Source organism: Acartia tonsa, chromosome 2, assembly GCF_053477335.1.
Source record: "Acartia tonsa isolate MP-2025a chromosome 2, ASM5347733v1, whole genome shotgun sequence".
NCBI lineage: Eukaryota > Metazoa > Arthropoda > Copepoda > Calanoida > Acartiidae > Acartia > Acartia tonsa.
This window is the reverse complement of record NC_137261.1, coordinates 12,698,443-12,718,616: the sequence shown is the minus strand read 5'-3', so window position 1 is coordinate 12,718,616 and position 20,174 is coordinate 12,698,443. Positions and strand designations below refer to the sequence as shown.

General features: G+C 33.1%; 3 protein-coding genes across 6 annotated transcripts; all 3 read left to right on the top strand.

The window, feature by feature from the left end:
* Positions 1-1,547: 1,547 nt before the first annotated feature.
* Positions 1,548-4,086, top strand: LOC145304732 (actin-related protein 2/3 complex subunit 1A-A-like). The gene is made up of 3 exons (XM_080146693.1): positions 1,548-1,851; positions 2,303-2,409; positions 2,500-4,086. The coding sequence occupies exons 1-3, from the start codon at positions 1,756-1,758 to the stop codon at positions 3,419-3,421; spliced, it is 1,125 nt and encodes a 374-aa protein (XP_080002819.1). The 5' UTR covers positions 1,548-1,755; the 3' UTR covers positions 3,422-4,086.
* On the top strand, positions 4,063-7,844 carry mRpS14 (mitochondrial ribosomal protein S14). The gene is made up of 6 exons (XM_080146707.1): positions 4,063-4,204; positions 4,599-4,668; positions 5,023-5,129; positions 6,228-6,314; positions 6,658-6,719; positions 7,431-7,844. Exons 1-6 carry the CDS (start codon positions 4,097-4,099, stop codon positions 7,582-7,584), a joined length of 588 nt encoding a protein of 195 aa, XP_080002833.1. The 5' UTR covers positions 4,063-4,096; the 3' UTR covers positions 7,585-7,844.
* Positions 7,845-7,892: 48 nt separating this feature from the next.
* Positions 7,893-20,174, top strand: LOC145304714 (uncharacterized). Of its 4 annotated transcripts, none has more exons than XR_013874176.1 (23): positions 7,893-8,029; positions 8,740-8,789; positions 9,188-9,264; positions 9,815-10,491; positions 10,587-10,649; positions 10,902-11,050; positions 11,602-11,708; positions 12,025-12,075; positions 12,292-12,387; positions 12,854-12,934; positions 13,449-13,649; positions 13,943-14,206; positions 14,552-14,677; positions 15,013-15,368; positions 15,573-15,738; positions 16,007-16,036; positions 16,154-16,250; positions 16,524-16,608; positions 17,102-17,182; positions 17,768-17,868; positions 18,743-18,828; positions 19,277-19,959; positions 20,140-20,174. XR_013874176.1 is itself a non-coding variant. In XM_080146681.1 (22 exons), the coding sequence occupies exons 1-22, from the start codon at positions 7,947-7,949 to the stop codon at positions 19,469-19,471; spliced, it is 3,210 nt and encodes a 1,069-aa protein (XP_080002807.1). In that variant the 5' UTR covers positions 7,893-7,946; the 3' UTR covers positions 19,472-20,174. The 4 variants fall into 4 exon arrangements, 2 of the variants coding, with proteins under 2 accessions (XP_080002807.1, XP_080002793.1); XR_013874175.1 differs by having other exon boundaries at positions 19,277-19,974; positions 20,103-20,174; XM_080146681.1 differs by having other exon boundaries at positions 9,200-9,264; positions 19,277-20,174.

Genomic DNA, 20,174 nt, shown 5'->3' with positions numbered 1-20,174 from the left:
GCGAAATTATTCATTTAAATAATTCTTGTTAATAATAGCTCGATTTCTTGAAGAATTTGATTTTCCCTATGACAGCTTTCACTGAGTGAACTCATAGAAAAAGTGTATCAAGAACAATCCCGATGTAAAACCGAAGTGAATTCCCGAAGTAAATTCCCTAAGTGGACGTCATTTACATATGTGAACTTAATCCTTATGTTACATGGGGAACAGGCTATTCCTTATGTGAATAAGCTGTTTTACCTAAGCTTAGCTGTCAAATACATGAGTAAATAATCGATTTTTACGGGGCATTTGTGCATAATAACAATAATTTCGGGAGGGTAGAATTAAGTAGATATGTTTTTCTAGGTACTTTTGTAGATTAGAATTTAAACACAAATAAAAAAGGTCCAGAAAACTAAAATAAACGATGATAAAAATTGTTCTATATGGAAGAAAATATAGAAAATAAAACTCTTTAATTAATTCTAATCCCACCACGGTTTTAATTAATTTCTTCCAGGGGGATGTAACTGCTTTTTTTATGTAGACCATTAACAAACTACAAAAATAAAAGCCTAACATTAGAATTTATTATTAAGTGCTCTCGCAGTGGAAATTTTTTGGAAAAAAATAACATTGTCTTAAATGATACAATATTGTCTGATATGGCAAGAAATGGTGAAAAATTTTTTTTTGCCAGTGGCAGCGATTTCAGCAGCTGCAGTTTCTCTAAAAGATAAATATTACAGAGACAAACACTGTCCCTGCAAAAAAAGATTTTGTTCAATTATCCTTTGGTACAGACGAACATACAGATAAACATCCTGTTACTTTTGTATAAAGATTTACTCTTTGTATTTTTCTTAATTTATCTACACTCTTTGTAAATTTAATTTGTTAATAAGAGAAAAAAATTTAAGGACATATTTGTATTACCTAAATAATTAAGAAAAGTTATTATATTGATTAAATTATTGTTTCTATAAAATTATATTAATACTTAAAAATAATAGTTATGTTTACTATTATCATTTTATGATTCTATTTCCGGAATTTAGAGAAGAAGACATTTAATAAGATCTTCAAAATGGGCTTTGTGTAAATCAAACTGTTAAAAAAATTGGACAACATAATAATTAAAAATGTGGCAACATTGCTTTTAAATACTTATGACAGCTTACTTCCCTCAGCTAATTACATATGTGAAAAATACGCACAGATAACATAAGTATTATTCATGAGACACTTTCTGTAAGTGCGTCATAGGGAATCACTTTTCCTAAGTCCACATAGGTAACACATAAGGAATTTCCCCCTAGTAAACCCCATGTACCAAGCTGTTTGTTCAAGAAATCGAGCTAATAATTTAATATTTCAAAATAAGCTGTTATCTACAGTCAAAACAAGTTTCTAGAAATACCCTTTTGTCGTAATATATTAATTAGACGACGACATCTGTCATAATATGAGGCCGACGACATTTATTTGAAAGGCGTGCGTGCCAATGCCGCTATCAATTATTAACTTTATTTGATAAAATATTTTGGAAAAATAGAATTAGATAAGAGCAAATGCTATACAATGACTAATTTATAGACTATATGATGATAAATACGTTATCTGATTTCGTTTGATATTATTTTAATTGTTTTTTTTTTAAGTCCTCTTATACCAAGTTAAACTAATCATTTAATTTATATTTCAGAGATAAATTTTCTGTGTAGATTGCTCAGAATCCACAGAATTGAAAAGTTCTAACATCAAAGAAAAATGGCTTCAGCGCATAAATTAGGCCCCGCTATTCCCATCCAGTGTCATGCTTGGTCCCCGGACAGACAAACAATCGCCATTTCTCACAACGATAAGGTAGTAATGATAATATAGAATAATTCATTTATAAATAAGGGTTAGGTAGTTACTTAAGATTATTGCTTCATTGCGCCACATCATTGTGAAATTTATATTCAATTCAAAGATTATAACGAACGGTAATTTTCATAAAACGTTACACCATTAAGATCTACAAACGTAACTTCTAAAACGTATAAAATCAACATGTTATAAATACACGATCGATATAATTATGACTATATATTTCCTACCTATGTTTTCTAATTTTCACCGAACTCTTATATGAATCATCCTAGCAGGTTTGAAATCGTTGCGATAATCCTAAGGCCTGTAATAACTAAAATAGCTTTGAGATAAAGAAAGGCTCACGGACCTATCTAAGTAAAATATTGAATTTTCTTTGGCTTAATTTTGTTTTGTCTTTAAATCAATATTCTCTAAAGCATTAATTGTGTGTTGATGTAAGGTGGTTGAACTGTACAAGCGTTCAAGTCCTGGTTGGACCCAAACTGACATCCTCGACCAACACGATTTGAGAGTCAACGATATTGATTGGGCTCCTAAAACGAACAGGTATTAGTCGTCGTTTTTGAATTTTTAATACTACCTTTTGATTAATTACAGTGTCTCAACATCATGACATTCGATTCTTTTATTTTTCAGGATTGTTACATGTAGCGCTGATCGTAACGCTTATGTCTGGGTGCAGGGACCCGACGGCAAGTGGAAATATTCTCTTGTCATGTTGAGAATAAATCGCGCAGCCACTTGCGTCCGCTGGTCCCCACAGGAAAACAAATTCGCTGTCGGCTCTGGCGCAAGAATTATTTCCATTTGTTATCTGGATGAGGAAAAGGATTGGTGGGTTGCCAAGCATATCAGGAAGCCTATCCGATCCACCATCACAACTGTAGACTGGCACCCTAACAACATCCTGCTAGCGGCTGGTGGTAGTGACTTCAAAGTGCGTGTCTTCTCCACTTATATCAAAGAAATTGAGGCTAAACCAAGCGCGACCGAATGGGGCGCAAAAATGCCGTTTGCAAACTTGATGGCTGAATTCTCTAATTCGCCAACTGGTGGTGGATGGATCCATTCTGTGGCGTTCAATGAAGATGGTACACGTCTAGCTTGGGTTGGACATGATTCAAGCATTGCTATTGCTGATGCTCCAAATGGAATGGTTATGATGAAGCTGAAAACTAATCTTCTCCCATTCCTGAGCCTTATTTGGATTGGACAAAGTAAGCTTCTTGCTGCAGGACATGATTGTGTTCCTGTGGCATTCAGCGTTGATGCTTCTGGTAAACTTATCCAAGGGTCAAAGCTTGAAGATACTAGCACACCAATGGAAGCTGCTGCCACCCTAGGCGCCAGGGACTTGTTTAAAAACAAGGATGATGTTGGACAAGAGTCGCGTGACTCACGACTAGCCACTACGCATCAGAATCAGATCAACAGCATGCGCGTCATGGAGGGAAACAAGTTGGATGCTAAGAGTGTGTCCACAACTGCTGGAGATGGCGCCTTGGTTATTTGGAATTTGGATGTACTCTCCTCTAAATTAAGTGGTCTCAAAATATAATGTCACTCATTACTTTGCATTATAGCATAAAATCCGAAGTATGAAATAGTTAAAATTAAATTTTTTACACCTTTATTGCTATGAAATAGAGTCTAAAGTTATTCATTATTCACCAGTGGAATAGTATTTTATAAAAGTCCAAATTAAAAAAAAATCAAAGCTTTAAACTGCTTTGAAAAAAATATTCAAGGAGCTTAATTTTACCCTTTTAGTGCTGTGTTTGAAAATTTCTTCTTAAGTTAAGTGCCATAAGCCCATACAGTTTTTCTTGCATATGGCAAATTTTCTTTTTAAATACTACCAAATATTTAAAAACTTACTTACCTAAATATAACATAGAAATACAATTTTAAAGTTGTAATACCTATCTTAATCTAAATATTTAACATATTTTTGGAACCTCATACAATCCTAATGTCAGATGAGGTCAAATATTGAAAAAGGGATTTTTGTAATGCTTACCTATTATTTAAGTATTTTTAATGTATTTAATGGTTGTCTGTGATTTAATTTCTTACCTTATTATTATTTTATATTTTCATACCTATCGCTTATATATAATATTAAATAAATAGTACAACTTTTCTTTTTCATACCAATGACAGATTAATCTTAGAGCTTTTTTATTGTGATTATTATTTCATATTAATACGAATATTTCAGAATTGAATCATTATGGCCGGGTTTTTGGGTGGACTTGTGAAAAATGCATTATCAAATGTTTATTCGAGTGGTGTTTCCGGTTTTACAAGACTAAATATTAATCAATTTAATAACATAGAGGTATATACATTTGTAAAAATATAATACTAGAACAATGGTATCCATTAGTAGTGTAACAAAAGAAGTCTACGAAATTCACATAAAAAGATATAATGTTAAAAGATAGTTAGGACACCCACGTGCCACTTAGCTCTAGTTTAATACCAACGATACAAGCTGCATTTATGTAATGGTTAGAATCAGTGGCGTGCATAGAGTTTTTCTAGGGGGATGTGAAATCTTGTTGGGGTTAAGAAAAGGGGACGTAAATCCGACTTAATTTCAATATTAATGGGGGTTGTTAGAGTACACCCCTCTACAACCCCCTTCCGCATGTGTGGTTGGTTAGATTAGAATTGAGAAAAATAACCAAAAATAGGATTAAATAAGATACTTCTTTAATTCTTTCTTTTAGGTGTTAGGGTCAGCTACCCAAGTTCGAAACAATAGAAAAGTATACAGACAGGATAGAAACCCATGGAAAGGTAAAATAAATTTTTAAACCATAGCATCTGTATTTGCTTAGCAATATGAGCCCATGATTTAATTTATATGTCAGATAAATGAATTTTGAATTAGAAAACGTAGGTATAAGGTTGGTATTCTGTACTCGCTTTCGATTTATATAAACAACAAGGATGTGACATGACATTTAATAAAAAGTGGGCGAATCTGGTAGGTATATATTAACCCAGCTGTTTTTGTCCTTCATCTCTCCATTAATAAACTTCATCAACATTATCTGTCTATGAATTTTCTTGTTTATATAAATGAAAGGCAAAGTAATAATTTGCTTATGGTGTTCATCAGGAAGCTGTTCAATAGATCTTAATGTTCAGGTGTAAAGAGATTTGAGGGTAAACCTGTGCAGGAATGGTTTGAATGGGATGGACTGGGACCTTACAAATACAGACCTCATCATTATTCTGATAACAGAACTTTAAAGGCACACTCAACAATTAGAAATTCACAATTTATTGTCATTTTAGAATACAAATGGTGTCCCAACATTCAACTAATGATTTTAATCTGCAGAAAGGTTTATTTTAATTTAAATCAACATTATGGATGCATCTTCTATTGTCTTATCCCCTAGATCCCTGCATCTCTGCTTAATGTTGGTAATGTTCGGGTATTAGGCTATTATTTTATGAAGAAGTTAAAGCTTCAGTGAAGGATTCATGAAACCAGCGTTGTGGAGCCGCCATATTTTGCCGGAGCTGGAGCCGAAATTTTCGTTAAAAATGGCTCCGGACTAGCTAAATAAAGAGATTTTTTATTAAGGGGGGGGGGGGGTTAATGCAACCATCTCGTAATCAATGATTAAATGGCTCTTAGAATTCGAATTTCTATCTGAAATTTTTCAAGGGTAATCCTTGGTAGGTATATTATCCCTAAATCGAACAAAAAGTTGGAAAAGTAACGGCTGGCGGCTCAGCCGTTTTTTGCATATTTTCTGGGCAAATTTAGCATTAATTGCGTAGGAATCAACTTTTAAAAACATATTTTTGGTTTAATTCATGTTAAATGATAGCAATAACCATTTTTAAAATTTCTAGTACCAACAGCTACTGGCTATAACCGTTTGATAAGGTTTTTGAGCGACAAAAAGTATTATGTGGAGATAGGTTTCGTGACTAATTTAAAGAAAGCCGAAATATGGCAAAACGGCTGAGCCACCAGCCGTTAGCCGTTACTTTTCCAACTTTTTGTTCGATTTGGGGAAAGATTATTCATGCAAAATTTCAGATCGTAATTCGAATTCTAAGTGCCATTTAATCATTGATTACGAGATGGTTGCAATACCCCCCCCCCCCCCCCCCCTATAATTTGGTAACTCTGTTTTGTCATTTGCAATTTTAAAGTCCATTTTATCAAAAATTGAACTTTTAAAACCTTTAAGTCAAAAATAGACATGGGAAAAAAAATATGTCGACTTTTTCTTGATTTTAGTTCGAAGACGGAGCCAGAGCCGCACCAAAATCAAACGGCTCCGCAACGTTGCATGAAACAGTTTCTAATTGTTGAGTGCGTATTTCCTTAGGATGTACAACGGAGAAGGATATTTGCAAAGCAACATTACCACAGATCTAAACTACAAGATATTTTCTATAATGATATTCTACCTAAGGCAGGGCTATACTAATAAGTAAATTATTTTTAACATGCTATATAAAGTAGTAAGATTTTTTGTCAGTAACTTAAGATTTCGAAAACTACTGATTCGATTGAGTTCTCCATTTTATGGTACCTTCACATAGTTCCAAGGATAGCTTTCGTTTTAGGTTTGTCTTGGGATTGTTTGCGGCCAATTTACGCTTTCCCAATCCCTACAATAGAGTAAATAATGTTCCTTAATCTGAAGCTATTCACAAGTACGACTAAGTGGACCAAGACATTCCTCGCTTTTTGTTATCAATGTCATGCTTATAATATACATTATAATATACTTAACTCTGTACCTCTGATATCAGGAAGTGAAGGACAAGGCTATGAATGAAATTATTAACATGCCCTTTGACTCCAGTATTATCAGGGATTTGTGGATTTTTATTTTATTAAAATAATCTGAAATGTATTAAATTTTGTTCGAATGTTTATTTATGACACCTCTTTTCTTCTTAAATATAAATATCTTGTTAGATTTTTATTATCGAAGCTACTCTATAATTCTTTTTGTCTGTCTCTACGTCAGTCAGTCCGTAACGCATCAAATTCGATTTTCTCATCTGCTATATAAGATAGACGGATAAATTTTTATAACAATGAGCATTGAGCATCCATTAGGTATGTAATTATGTAATTCATGCTACAACAATACATAAATATTGGAAATAGAAAAGAAAGCATTCGTGATTGTTTTCTCTATCCATGATTTTTTGTTTCTCGCTACTTATGAATGTTACCCTTATTTTATTTATTTGTTCTCTTTTGTCAATTTCATGTCTGTTACCTAAACTTTGAGATCTTTCATTTCTGGAGAAGCAATGTATTTGTCCTCAGTAGGTTTTAGGGTCTTGTTGTAGTAGAATGGGGATAAAAATAATGTTTTTAGCCCTAAAAAGATGAGACTCGTTATAATTACTAGTTAGCCCACCAAATTTTATTTAATTCATTTTAAAAACTTAGGTAGAAGGCAGCTTGATGCCCGTCCGATAGAATTTGTTAAAATTGAAAACATCTAAATCTTATTTTGATTGTTAAATTGTTTTTAAAGTTTTAATTAAAAATCCACGTATTTGATTAGATTGGTAGACCGTTGTGTGGTAACTGGACGTCCAAGGGGTAACTGGAATGCCTTCAGAGTTTCAAGATTTGTTTTCCGACACGAGGCTGACCATAACCGAGTTAGCGGGGCGCAAAGAGCCTTCTGGCTGTATAATACCCATCTTAAACCATAAGATGTTTGATAGAGACTTTGTTATTTTATTTTGTAATGTTATTCAATAAAGTAAAAAAATGTTTAGAAAAGGGTGTTATTTTTGTCCTATAAATGTGATCTTTTTTTAAATTTCTGAAATTGTCATCTATGAATTTATTATATCTTTAACCTAAAATAGTTAATTTTCTCCTTAAAATGTTACTTTTTAGTTATCTAGAGTTGTTGTACTCCTATTTATTTCTTATAGAATATTTTAAATTAGCCTTATTTCTTATGTAAAAAATATTTAAATTTGCTAAGAGGATTAAAAAGGGGTTAATTACCTAATACATTTTTGCTTTGGTTAGGTAGAAATTGAAAACAAATTTCAGAAAAGTCAAAATGGCAACTTCTCTTGATGAAAGTGTGGACTCGTCAATCCCAGAACCTTCTAGTCTGGCCACTGAGAGCACAGTGGAATCCAGGTACAGAAAATATTGCAGTTGTAACCATTAACTAAATTAATTTGCATAAAATACATAGTATTAATGATCATCTTCTAACTGCTCTGAAAAGATTTAATTCCCTTGTTGGTTAATTTAATACCCTATTCCTGCCATCATAGTTCTGTTGACTGATTTATCATGTAAACTGAAGGGATACAACCATAGTGTTTTATTGTTTTGCCAACTGTTTTCATATAATATGAATAAGATGAGAAAAAACAGTCAATTTCTCCGTATAATACAGTAGCGGATAAGTCCCTAGCATCTAGGGGTTCAGTAATTAAAAGGACAGAAAGGGGTTAGAAAAATATCCTAAATCCATTCAAAAGACTTAAATCTGAAAATTAAATAGCTTTATACCATCGCTATACCTTTGTACAGTAGTTATTGAAATGTTAAGCTTTATATGATAAGATAATTTATGTATTATGTAGAATATATAGCCAAAATATATTATTATGAGGGTTTTAACCACGCCAAATTTAATCTATTCTAAATATCTTGTCAGATTTAACTTTGTTGGGACTCTAAAATAATTTTCAATGTAAAAAGGCACACGTTTCCATGGAAAGTAAGCTTGTCGAAACTTTACTTTTTTCATTGTACTATTTATTACTATTTAATACCCATATATCATAACATAAAAATCTTATGCTGCACTGTTAAATATTTTATACCTATTTCTTTAGTTTTGACCAAACTCAAGAATCCGCTGTCACGGAGTCTCAGTCAAACACAGGTAATAATTTTTCAAAACCGATAAATTTCTGTTGGATTAGAAACGGTTTTTAGCTATACTGTCAGAAAATTGTCTATAATACGATATCAGTATAATACTGATATCGTATTATAGACAATTTTCTACGAGTGGTAAAATAAAAATTATACCTACCTAATATTAAAACCAATTTTGTAATTTATCGTTTTTCTATCAGCAGAAAGCTGTCCATAATACGATGCGAAAAATAACAACTTGACTTTATTGTCACATAAAATTAAGGATTAAGGTAGGATTCTTCATTACAGCAAAGATAGCAAAGATGTGTTTACCCCCCTCTAAACTTTAAAACCCCTAATTTCCCCCTCCCCCCATGAAAAGAAAAATCATGGACGTCCCTGACAAACACGTTTGTTAAGATGACGTAGAAGATGAGGATGAAGATGATGAACTTCTGGCCCTTAGAATAGCTGCCCTAGAATCTATCAAACTTAAGGTAATAATAGTCATGCGAAACTTAAAGTTTTAGAAAAAAAAGGTTTTTCTTTATTTTTTTAGTTAGATATACATAAAATACTTACTATACTTAAACTTACTGCAATAAAGGCCTATAATTTTGATTCTTATTAGTTTTACTTTATATAAAACTAGAGGATACACCCCTATAGAAGCCTTAAGGGGCACGTAAAATATTTTCTTTTTAATTTATGTTAAGATCAGCTGTTTACCAAAAATATCCGTTAGGTGGTGCTTTATATATATTTTTTTTTAATTTTGGGAATTACTCTTGGGAGGATGGCCACTTCCACCAAATAGCCATAAACCTTCTCAGGACCTATAAGAAGCTACACTGTAAAGGAGAACCAAATAGGTTCTCCGGTTAGCGAGATACCTCGGTACAGACAGTCAGAGTTGCTTTTACGGGATATTAGGGATATTTTTCTCCATTGGGCATCCAAGAAATAAGAAAAAACTTTTCTAATGACTAAACCTAATAAGATTTTTCATTCATAGAATATACCTTAACTATCTTTTAATTATTTTAGGAGAAAAAAGAATCTAAACCACCTGAGGATTCAAGGTCCTCCATAGATAAAGACTCCTCGCAGGACAGTCAACAGACAAATAAACCAGATTTTGTGAGAAAAACGCATCCGGCGCGTGGCAACCTAGTTTCTATCGTAACTGGCGAAGAAGAAACTGAAATTGATTACACAAAACCTCCGCCAAATATGGCAGTCAATCCGCCGCTTGTGTTTAACTACCCACCACCTAGTCCTATTGGGCATCGCCGATCTCCAGACTTTTATCGTTACAATCCGCCGCCAGGATACAGATCTCGATCTAAGTCGCGGTCGTTTGAACGGCGGAGGTCAATATCACCTCGTGGTCGGTATTATTCACCGCCACGTCGTTACAGCTCGCTGTCGCCGCCGCCCTACAGACGGTCACCCGACCGCCGGATTACACCAACACGGCGGTTAACACCGACCAGGCAGTTATCACCAACGGCAAGGAGATTAACACCACCCTCACCAAATGGCCGACGGCCGGGATCTCCGCCCTATGACTATGATTATCGTCGGCGCTCGCCCGGAGGAAGAATGTACTCGCCGCCGCCTGGCCGAAGATCTCCTCCACCTTATCCTGCCACAGTCGGCGGTCAAAGAAGGTCGCCGTATTCGTATAACAAGCGTCATAGTGGCAGCAGGGGTAATTATAGGTAAATATTTTTGTCATTTCATTAGTGAATCTTAGTGCAGTTGTTGTTTTAATTTATCCTGTTAATATCCAAAAACTAACAATTTTATTTTCTAGGGGAAGTAATTTTAGAAGAGAACCTTTCAAGCCTAGATCAGATAACAGACAACAACACAGAAAGTAAATATTTTTAGTAGCAACAATACTCTATAATTCGCTTTTCAGGACTGTTTTCTGAATTCCCATTTTGTTTCAACGAAGGTCAAAATAAAATTAATAAATGTAGAAAGGCCTTTAGCACCTCTTGGGGCAAAGTCCCTGTAGGCTAAGAGCGCTTTAACAGTTATGGATGAAAAATATTTTATGTTCTGACATGTCAATTTTAGCAGAGGTAAATTATGAGGCACAGGCAAACATTTAATTGCTTTCTAGATCCTATCCTGACAAGGATGGTGGAGGTACAAAACAAGAGAGGCCAGTGAGTGAATCTGAATGGGAAACTGACACTGACCCTCCAACAGATGATGAAAGTGTAAATAATACCTCTGCTGCTACTGCTGGCCAAGATACGCCTGCAACAGGTATAATAATCAAGGAGCTTTAAAGGCCAGGATTTAACTTAATTCTTAACATTGAATGATTGAATGATCATATAGTGCATAAAAATTACATATCGTATGAATAAAAGTTAGGTAAACTTAGAGGCAATGTAAATAAGATTTCATCATATTTTGTTATGCCTTTTTCAAAAAGGCATATAGTTTTAACCAGTTAAAAAATAATGCCTTCTTTTGATTTGTATGACCCCTTGGATATCTAAAACGCAGGTCTCCAAAAAATTGTCTGTTCTTTCTGTGTCACACCCTGTTACATTTCTTTATAATAATTTCTACTTGGACTTGCGATTTTTTTTAGTTAATCATCATTTCAAAATCGCTATACGTGTTTAGAGAAATACCAATGCATACAATAAGGTGTCTAATACAGAAGTTTGTACTTTTTATAAGAAAAGTCAGTGGTCTTTATCATTTAAAAAAAGGCACAATTTTTAATTTCATAATACCTAAATATATTTTTTTTATACTAGTTGTTTATTTGTTTATTTTTCTATACTTAATTCTTAATTTTGAAGGTGCAGATAAATCCCAGGATTCTGTGAAGGCTTCTGAAGGGGAAGATAGTTCAGCAGCCACTGACAAAGAAAATACCAGTGAACAAAGCAAAGTTGAGGATGGCAAGGTATAATCATTCTATTCAGGGATCTAAAAAAATAAGACAATGGCCGATAAATTGATTTACAAAATTACCCCTTCTATAGATTACAATTAGTGGTTGAAACGTTTTGACACTCAACTTAATAAACCTACCAATGAAATTCATTAAAAGTACCAAAGTTATTAAGTCAATGAATAAGGAAACGTTTTTATTAAACTATGGGAACTCAAGTAATAAAATTATATAGTCATTTGTCCCCTTCCTTTATGATTCTATTGGCTTCTTAAATTTTGATTCTATTTTGTTCTAATGCTTCATCCCTAACTGTATTATTTTACAGGAACCAGAGAAATCCAAAGATAAAACCCTTGAATCTGAAGACGGAAAAAAGGTATTAAAGAAGTATATTTTAGATTATAAAAAAATCTATTAATGACAAATAAATTCCAGTTAACTTTATTATATTAGAACTCTCATTAATGTAAAGTAAAAAGTTATATGTTTATTAAAAAGAAAACTGGCTGTCTTAAAATCTTATTTCTACTTTGTTATAGTATGTTCTCTACATATTAGATTTTTAAAAAGTTTACAACAAATTTTATTTTAGATACCCTTAAACTCTGAAGTTAGCCATGATGATGTATTGAAGCTGGACGCGTCCGCAGAGGTTGATGAGTTCTCAAAGTTCCTGAATGAGTTCGAGGTAAATGATATTTATTTATCGCATCGTATTATGGAATCATGGATAGCTTTCCGCTGATATCTCAATGAAAATTTATATGATCAACACCCATTTTTGGCAGACCCGAGGGGACTAAGGCTTGGGCTAACAAAACTGGTATTAATCTTATGATTTTTATTTTAATATTCTTTGAAAATTGTCTATAATACGATGCCATACATGATTTTGCAGTATGGCTGAGAACCGGTTCCAATCCAGCGGATATAAATTGGAAATCAGGCCATACTAAAATAGGTTTTTATCCAAATTAAAAAAATATTTGTCACATTCTATGAACTTGCTGATTTACTCCAGATTTTTTTGTCTTAAACATGTAGAATCCAATTTTCTTTTTCTTCATACCTATTTTATTGGCTGAAACTTAAAGAAAATCTTTCATAATTCTGAATTTTTAAGTATAACTATTAACTCAAGCCTTTTTATTAAGGAGGAAATTTTAAATGAAAAGAAGGTGGAAGAGAAAAAGGAGGAAACATCACAGAAAACGGAAAAGAAATCTAGAATACAGGTAACTTTCGAATATTATAGTTTTTTCAAATTGAATAATAAACCTTTCAAAGCAGGTGTGAGTGAGGAAAGGGAGGTGGGAATTAGAGCATTCATATAATTTATCTTTTTATCTTATGACTTTAAATCAGCTGATCACAACATTCTATATTGCTGGTATCATGACGTTTTTAGTGACTCTGACTCGTATCTAGCATTACATTATATTTTATAAACATCCACTCAGTGGTGAATATCTTCCATAATTCACCCCCTACCCTCTTTGGGAAGAGAGGGGGGAAGAAGGTCAAAAAAAGATATTCTTATTTTTACTACCTAAATAAAATATATTGGGAACAGAAATAAGAAGGCAACAATCCTTACTTAGAGTCATGTATTCTTTCTAATGTTTATCTGAATATTTGTTTATTATATTCAAGATTCAAGAAGTGTTAAATATCATTTATCATTTCTTTGATCTTTTTTTTTACCTATTAAGAAAATTGGTTACAAATAAGAACTGTTGTTACTTTTAGACTGAAAGAAAAACCGTCGATGGAAAGAAAATGCGCAAGAAAATTAAACCCAAACGTGACGACACTCTAAGCTTCAGTGATGAAGATAGTCATCCCCCGGGCAAACAGCACCGGTCATCTCAATCACCGGGCGATCGCGCAGGACCACGTGACCGACCTGGCCTTGACCGAGGTAGTGGTGGTCAGAATAGATACTCAAAGGCAATTGAAGTTAAAATAATCCATTTTCTTTCTTTCAAAAATCTGTTTTATTATCTTATTGTATCCAACTATAATTTTAGCCGGGTTGACTTCAAAACTGATAATATCTGCTGGATTATAACCGGTTTTGAGTCATACTGAAAAATTATGGACATCATCATATTACCATTACTTTGATCTAATATACGTGTAAAGCTGTCTATAATACGATGCGATAAATAACTATTTTTTCATCACCTCAGTTGTTATGTTTTCCTTGATGGGTATCTTTTCAACTTCAAATGTGATTGAAGGATCGGCCACGCTTTTCTGCGGAACGTGGCGTCGGACGGGATTCCAGAGGCCGGGATGATAATAACCGCGGGTCCAGACCGCGTGATGCTGATTCGCGGCCACAACAATTTAGGGAAACATCAAGTGAGAGGAGAGAGAGAGAAAGGAAAGAATATGAAGAGAGAAAGGAGAAAGAAAGGAAAGAGTATGAAGAAAGACTGGCCAAGCTGCCCTCACCAGAAAGAGAGAAAATGGAGGCACGCAGACGCAAGTTCGAAGCTAGGGTAAGTTGGTCTATTATGTATAATTTTTTTGGCTTTTGTCTCAAGATGGGGGAGATTTAACTTCAAAAAAAGGCGGTGAAAATTTTAAAAAATTATATGCTGACATACAGAAAATATTGAAATAAGAATCGCCCAAATCTAAAGTTGCAAATAATCACTTTTTATAAGCAAAGTTTTTCAAAGATTAGTTTCGGACCGTTCGTCTGTAACGTCGGTTAGTTTTTTCGTTTTTAGGAAGCGTAGCAACTCTTGAAACAGTACAAGTGTTAATATTTATTTGTCCTACCGGTTTAGAGCTTCTCTGTTATGCTTGTTGTTATCCTTGTTATATTGCATCTTTCTCAGGGTGAATTAGAGCTAGACAAGCCTAAGAAGATTTCTCTGAAACGGGATACAGTAGATACGGACAGTGAAGAAGATGCCAGATCAAAATTGTCTCACAAGAGAAGGGATGGGAAATCTAATTTACAGGTTTAATTTTACCAGTTTATATTTGTATTTTTTTTAATTCATGATAGTAAGTTTATTTTAAGAATGTTGTTTAATCTTTTTATATTTAAAAATATTACAGTCCAAAATACATTTATCCATTTCTAAGCTGTATAATACCTAAGTTGAAATGCATATAGTTTTATTTACCTAAAACTTTCATTAGATAATTTTGGGATAAAATTGTTTTTGTTTTCTAGCTATCATTATTCCTAATAAATAACAAGAAATCACAAACTACTTTCTTCATCAACCTCGTTTAAAAACTTTTATTCTTTAACTCATGTATAACATTTTATGTATGTGTTATTATTTAGGCAACCGAAAAATCTGACAATCGTCGCCGAGAGCGATCCCTTTCACCGCCGTCTGACGGACGAAACAAACAGCACGTTACAGATCTCAGAGTCCAATTGCACAAAAAGAAGCAGCTGGCCGCTAGAGTTGGTGGCGGCGATGAGTTTGAAAAATCAGACAGAAAATCCACCGACCGTAGTAATGCGAGAAAATCTGCGGAGCGTAACGGCGGCAGTGGTGTTGGTTTGGCGGGGCGGAAAGTGTCAGACAGACGGGTAAAGGAGGATTTGTCTGATTATGAAGACTTGGATTTGGAGGATGAAAGAGTTCCACCAATTACGAGCACACATAGGGTTATCATGCCTCCCATGTTCATGTAAGTATTTTATCTTACCATCTATATAATAAATACAAAATAAAGCTCTTTTACAAAATCAGGGAATTTAAGAGATATAGAGCGCGTTTAGATTAATTTGAGTACCATTGTATTTTACAGTTGTGACCGAAATGAAAAAATATTATAAACTTGACACCTCGAAAAAACGACAAAAAAAAAGAGTTCTAACTTCTATTCCTTCAGGAAAGACAAGGAGAAAGGAAAGGGAGATGATGGGGAGGCGAGTGATCGCTCCCCCTCCCCGCCAAACAAAGGGGGTAGAAGGGTTAAGATAAAATCTTCCTCACTTGGTGCAGAGGAAGAGTTGGATGCCGCCAAGTTTGGATTTACTGAAGAAGAGCTTCAAAGGGTTAGTTTTTGTTATTAAATGCGAAGCTTTTCTATAATTAGGGTCATTTAGTACGTCCTTAACGGCTAGTTCTTTTAGTTAGACATGCTAAAATTGTCCGCTTAGGTACGCTGTAGGAAATGTAGCAACTCCATAATCGTTACCAGAAAGTTCGTAAGTACGTCCATTAAAAACATGCTGATTTTTAACTTTTTTAACAACCATTTTTTTGTAGACAACTTGTTATACTAGCATTGAAATATATATATCATTATGTTTATTATTTCAGGAAATGAAAAAACTCCAACGCAAGAATAAGGTAAATAGTTATTTTTATTTTACTAGATTATTTTAAAAACAACATTGATATTACTTTTTATTTTTGTTCAATTTATCTATTTCTGATTTATACCTACTCACAAATATTTTTCTATAGAAGAAAGAAAAGAAGGAGAAAAAGGAGAAGAAACGTCTGAAAAAGAAGAAAAAATCCTCCAAATCTAAACTGGACAAAATAGGCTCTGGATCTGAAGGAAAATACACATACCTATTGTAAACTTGATAGTTGTTGAGAAACTTTATCCTTTTTTTTAGATAAAGTAAATAGGCATAGGGACAGAAGACCGGGATTTTGAAAAACAATTTTAAGTAAAAAACCGTTTTACCCACTTTCCTCAAGTTACAGCACAAAAATATCCAAACCTTCAGCAATTTGAAATGGAATTAATTTGCTGATTCACTTTTTTCCAACTATGATGATAAGTATTCTTTTTGAATGTAAGTTAAATTAATTATGTGTTTATTAGAAGAGGGAGTTGAAAAGGATGACTTTATGGATGAATTAGATCATTTTGAAAAGATGTTAGAGGAAGGTGAAGATTTTAGATCCAGGTAAGAAATATTTATTGACATTTGACAATGCCTTTTTAATTGATTTATAGATTATGTACTATTATACAGGGAGGGAGGGAACATTGGGCTGTTTAATACTCTAGTCCCCAAAGCATTAAATTAACGTTTTTTAATTTGTTGGCTTGACAACTTTGTGGACTTGACTTATAAATATCTCATGTATTGAGACATATTAAGTAAGATGTTATTGGACTTTATAAGCCTAATGTTTTGATCAAACTGCAAAAAGTTGACCTAAGCAAGAGTATACATACATATTATAGAATAGGAAGTACCATAGATTCTAAATATGTTTCCAATATTGCTTCTAAACCGATTAATATCCGCTGGAATATAAACGTTTCTAAACCATACTGGAAAATCATAAAATATATACGTACCTACCAGTTTTGTAATTTTTTATTTTAATATCCGCGGAAAGCTGTCTATAATACGATGTGATAAAAAACTAATATCACCCTAAAATTCACAGGTCAAAAAGTGGATCCAGGAATCGGAACAGTTCTGGTGAAAAATCTTCATCTTCTCGGTCAAGGCACAGCAGCAGTCTCAGGTAGAAATTGATATGTTATTATATACAGTATACGTTACGAAAAATGACCGGTCTTTAAAATGATCTAGCCCCCCCTGTAATGAAGTTGTAACCCTTTTTTTTGTATGTGTGATCTTTATATACATGTATAATGGTGTTTGTTGCGGTAAATTAGATCAAAGAACATTAAAGAACATTTTCCTACATTCAGCAAGCAGGCTATAAAAGAAGAAATTCAAAATGAAAAAATTCAGACCCTTATTTTTTAAAGTAAATTTTACTTAAGCCGAAAAATCACATAGTAAAATTGAATTAAGCATTGGGGTTGAGTCGAGTTTTATCTTCAGCATAAAATTCTGCTTCCATAGACACCTTACCTGACTTTCTAGCTCTCATACAAGTCATTTGAGCCCAAAAAGTATGTATCAAAAACCTCAAAATCTATGATTTTTCGGCTTAACCAAAATTCACTTAAAATACATTAGGGTCTGAATTTTTTCATTTTGAATATTTTCTTTCTACTTGATGAACGAAATCACTGATAAATGAGTTCCAACACATAAATTGTCGACAATTTGTCCCTCTCAACATATCCATTATATTTAGTGATGAAATGAAGCTATCCATCAGAGCTACCTCTGCAGAGAAATGGAAAGGTGTGGGAGACAGCCTAGGTTCAAAACTTAAACAACGTCTTGGACACAAGGAATGTTCATAATAAAACTATTTTTAGTGGTACAGCTTCTTTAATAGAATGGTCTTTATTCCTTTAAAAAACACAAACTTCTCTAAGTATAGACTAGTACAACTCAAAAGTATTTTTATATTACTTAACTATCTACCTATAGAGACACTTTTTAAAACCAAACCTAAAACGCGAATGAACTCTACTAAAAAAATAGTTACAGCAATGAAAATTTTGACGATTTAAATTGTCTAATTTGGCGATAAATAGCAAAAACAAACAGGGGGGGGCGGATGATGTGCCACTTTTTGAAACCAAAAGTAAAACGTGCATGATCTCAGCCCATAAAAGAGTTACAGCTATAAAAATCGACAAAGTAGTGGATTTTGTGGAGAAAAATATGGAACTGTGAAAAAACGGCGGCGGAACCGCCGCTCCCGTCGAAAACCGCCGAAAGTTTTTTTTGCCTTAATAGACAATTTTCGTTCATCTAAGAAAAACCTTTTTTTTTAAATTTCACTTATATTTTCACTTGACACTTTTGTAAGATTTTACACTTACAATTTTTTTTTAATATTGACATGTTTGAAATATTACGTGTCACGTGTCCCCCGCCGTTTCTAAAAAGTTCCATATTGTTCTTCACAAAAGCAACTGCTGTGCCGAATTTTAGAGCTGTTTTTTGATGAGTTTCTTTGAGTTTTATGTTTGATTTTTAAGTGTCACATCGCCCTAAGCCCTTTGAAATGGAAAAAAACTACCTCCTATTAATCTTTGATAAGGGTTTAATTAACATTATAGTTGTACACTTTCAGATAGATTATCTATGTACGTCTTTATTATTCTTGATTAAGTCCATGAATAAAAAAAAATTTATTATGAACATTGTCGCTAGGTGAAGGAAGCTAAGGTTGACACTGAACTAGAACCTCTGGGGACCAACAAGAGAAAGCTTAAAAGAAAGAGCAGAGAGCTACAAGAGGTAAGAATAAGGTTTAATTTTCATCTCAATTTTTAAGAAATTTTTTTTTATGACAAAATCCATAAGAAGCAAAGCATACTTAATATATAAAATGAACATTGAACACACTGACCAAGAGAATTGTAGAACAAATGTTAAATTGTCATAAAGAAAGAGAATATGCAAAAAAAAATCAACAATTGGTGTTTATGTCTTTTAGACCAACAAACCGACGGACAAAACAATGCATAGACTAGATGGACATATGTCCCAGGAATCTATTAATATAGAAAGTTTTCATGAAATATAAACCAGTCTTTGTCGTTTTACCTTCCCCTTAACTGTTATAAAACTTCCCTGGACCTTTGAAAAGCTTCACTTGAAAAGATAATCATATCGGTTAATTGTTTTATAAAAAAAATACCTATTGATTTTGAAATATTTTTATGTCGCAAACTATCTTGTTTAGAGCGACGATGACTTCGAGGAAATAAGTCCAAAACTTTCTAAGAAGAACAAGAAGCGGCTCATCCAAAATTCCTCCCTGGGGCAGCTCAGCGGTGACGAGGAGAACGACGACCTTATTGCCAAGATGGCCAAAAAGAACAAAAAGCGGCTGGAGCGTGCCAAGGAGATTGAGAGAGACAGACAGATGTACAGCTAGACTACAGAGTGGTAGAGATGCTACGCTGCAAGCTGTGGCAAATAATTTCCCTCATTTTCTCTTTTAGTTTTTAGAGGATATTTTTTTAGTTATTTTTATTTTTGAGGATTTTTGGTTATTTTTGTTTTTTTCCCTGTAGTTATTTCAGTTAGTGGGTCTTAGTTAAGGGAAGTGAAATAGTAAGGAGATAATAAGTTTTTTAAATTAATTTCTTTCCAAAATATCTGGTGATTTACATATAACTTTTTATTGGCATTTTAAAAATCAAGGTTTATCAATTATCATTGATTTTTTCTTATTTAGTAGATTTTTTAGTGTATATATTTGTTTAATAAATGGAATTATTTTATGTATCATAAAAAAAGAAGAAAAAAGACTATATATTCATAAATATGAAGTGAAAATGCTTAAATTATGTAAAAAAAAAAATTATAAAATCCGATACAATTTAAAGGGTATCTTACATGTTGTACTTAATATTATTTAGGGTATATTTTCTTAAGGTAAGCTAATTTAGATAAAAAGAAGATACCCTTTGTTTATTTTTTTTTAGTTCTTATCAATTCCCAGTAACCCTAATTTGATGGTGTGAGGGTAGATATCACAAAATTGCTAATTTGCTTACCCTAAGCAAATATACTCTCTAATTTTCTGTTTTTCCGCTAAAGTTTGTTCAATAAAGTTTAGTCTTGTTCCAAAAAAA

Excerpts from the sequence above, each read along its gene's own strand:
- LOC145304732 (XM_080146693.1), top strand. The coding sequence starts at position 1,756 with ATGGCTTCAGCGCATAAATTAGGCCCCGCTATTCCCATCCAGTGTCAT. Across the intron at positions 1,852-2,302 it reads CCATTTCTCACAACGATAAG|GTGGTTGAACTGTACAAGCG; the intron begins GTAGTAATGATA and ends TGTTGATGTAAG. Across the intron at positions 2,410-2,499 it reads TGGGCTCCTAAAACGAACAG|GATTGTTACATGTAGCGCTG; the intron begins GTATTAGTCGTC and ends TTTATTTTTCAG.
- mRpS14 (XM_080146707.1), top strand. The coding sequence starts at position 4,097 with ATGGCCGGGTTTTTGGGTGGACTTGTGAAAAATGCATTATCAAATGTT. Across the intron at positions 4,205-4,598 it reads ATCAATTTAATAACATAGAG|GTGTTAGGGTCAGCTACCCA; the intron begins GTATATACATTT and ends TCTTTCTTTTAG. Across the intron at positions 6,315-6,657 it reads ATAATGATATTCTACCTAAG|GAAGTGAAGGACAAGGCTAT; the intron begins GCAGGGCTATAC and ends CTCTGATATCAG.
- LOC145304714 (XM_080146667.1), top strand. The coding sequence starts at position 7,947 with ATGGCAACTTCTCTTGATGAAAGTGTGGACTCGTCAATCCCAGAACCT. Across the intron at positions 8,030-8,739 it reads GAGAGCACAGTGGAATCCAG|TTTTGACCAAACTCAAGAAT; the intron begins GTACAGAAAATA and ends CTATTTCTTTAG. Across the intron at positions 18,829-19,276 it reads AGAGCAGAGAGCTACAAGAG|AGCGACGATGACTTCGAGGA; the intron begins GTAAGAATAAGG and ends TATCTTGTTTAG.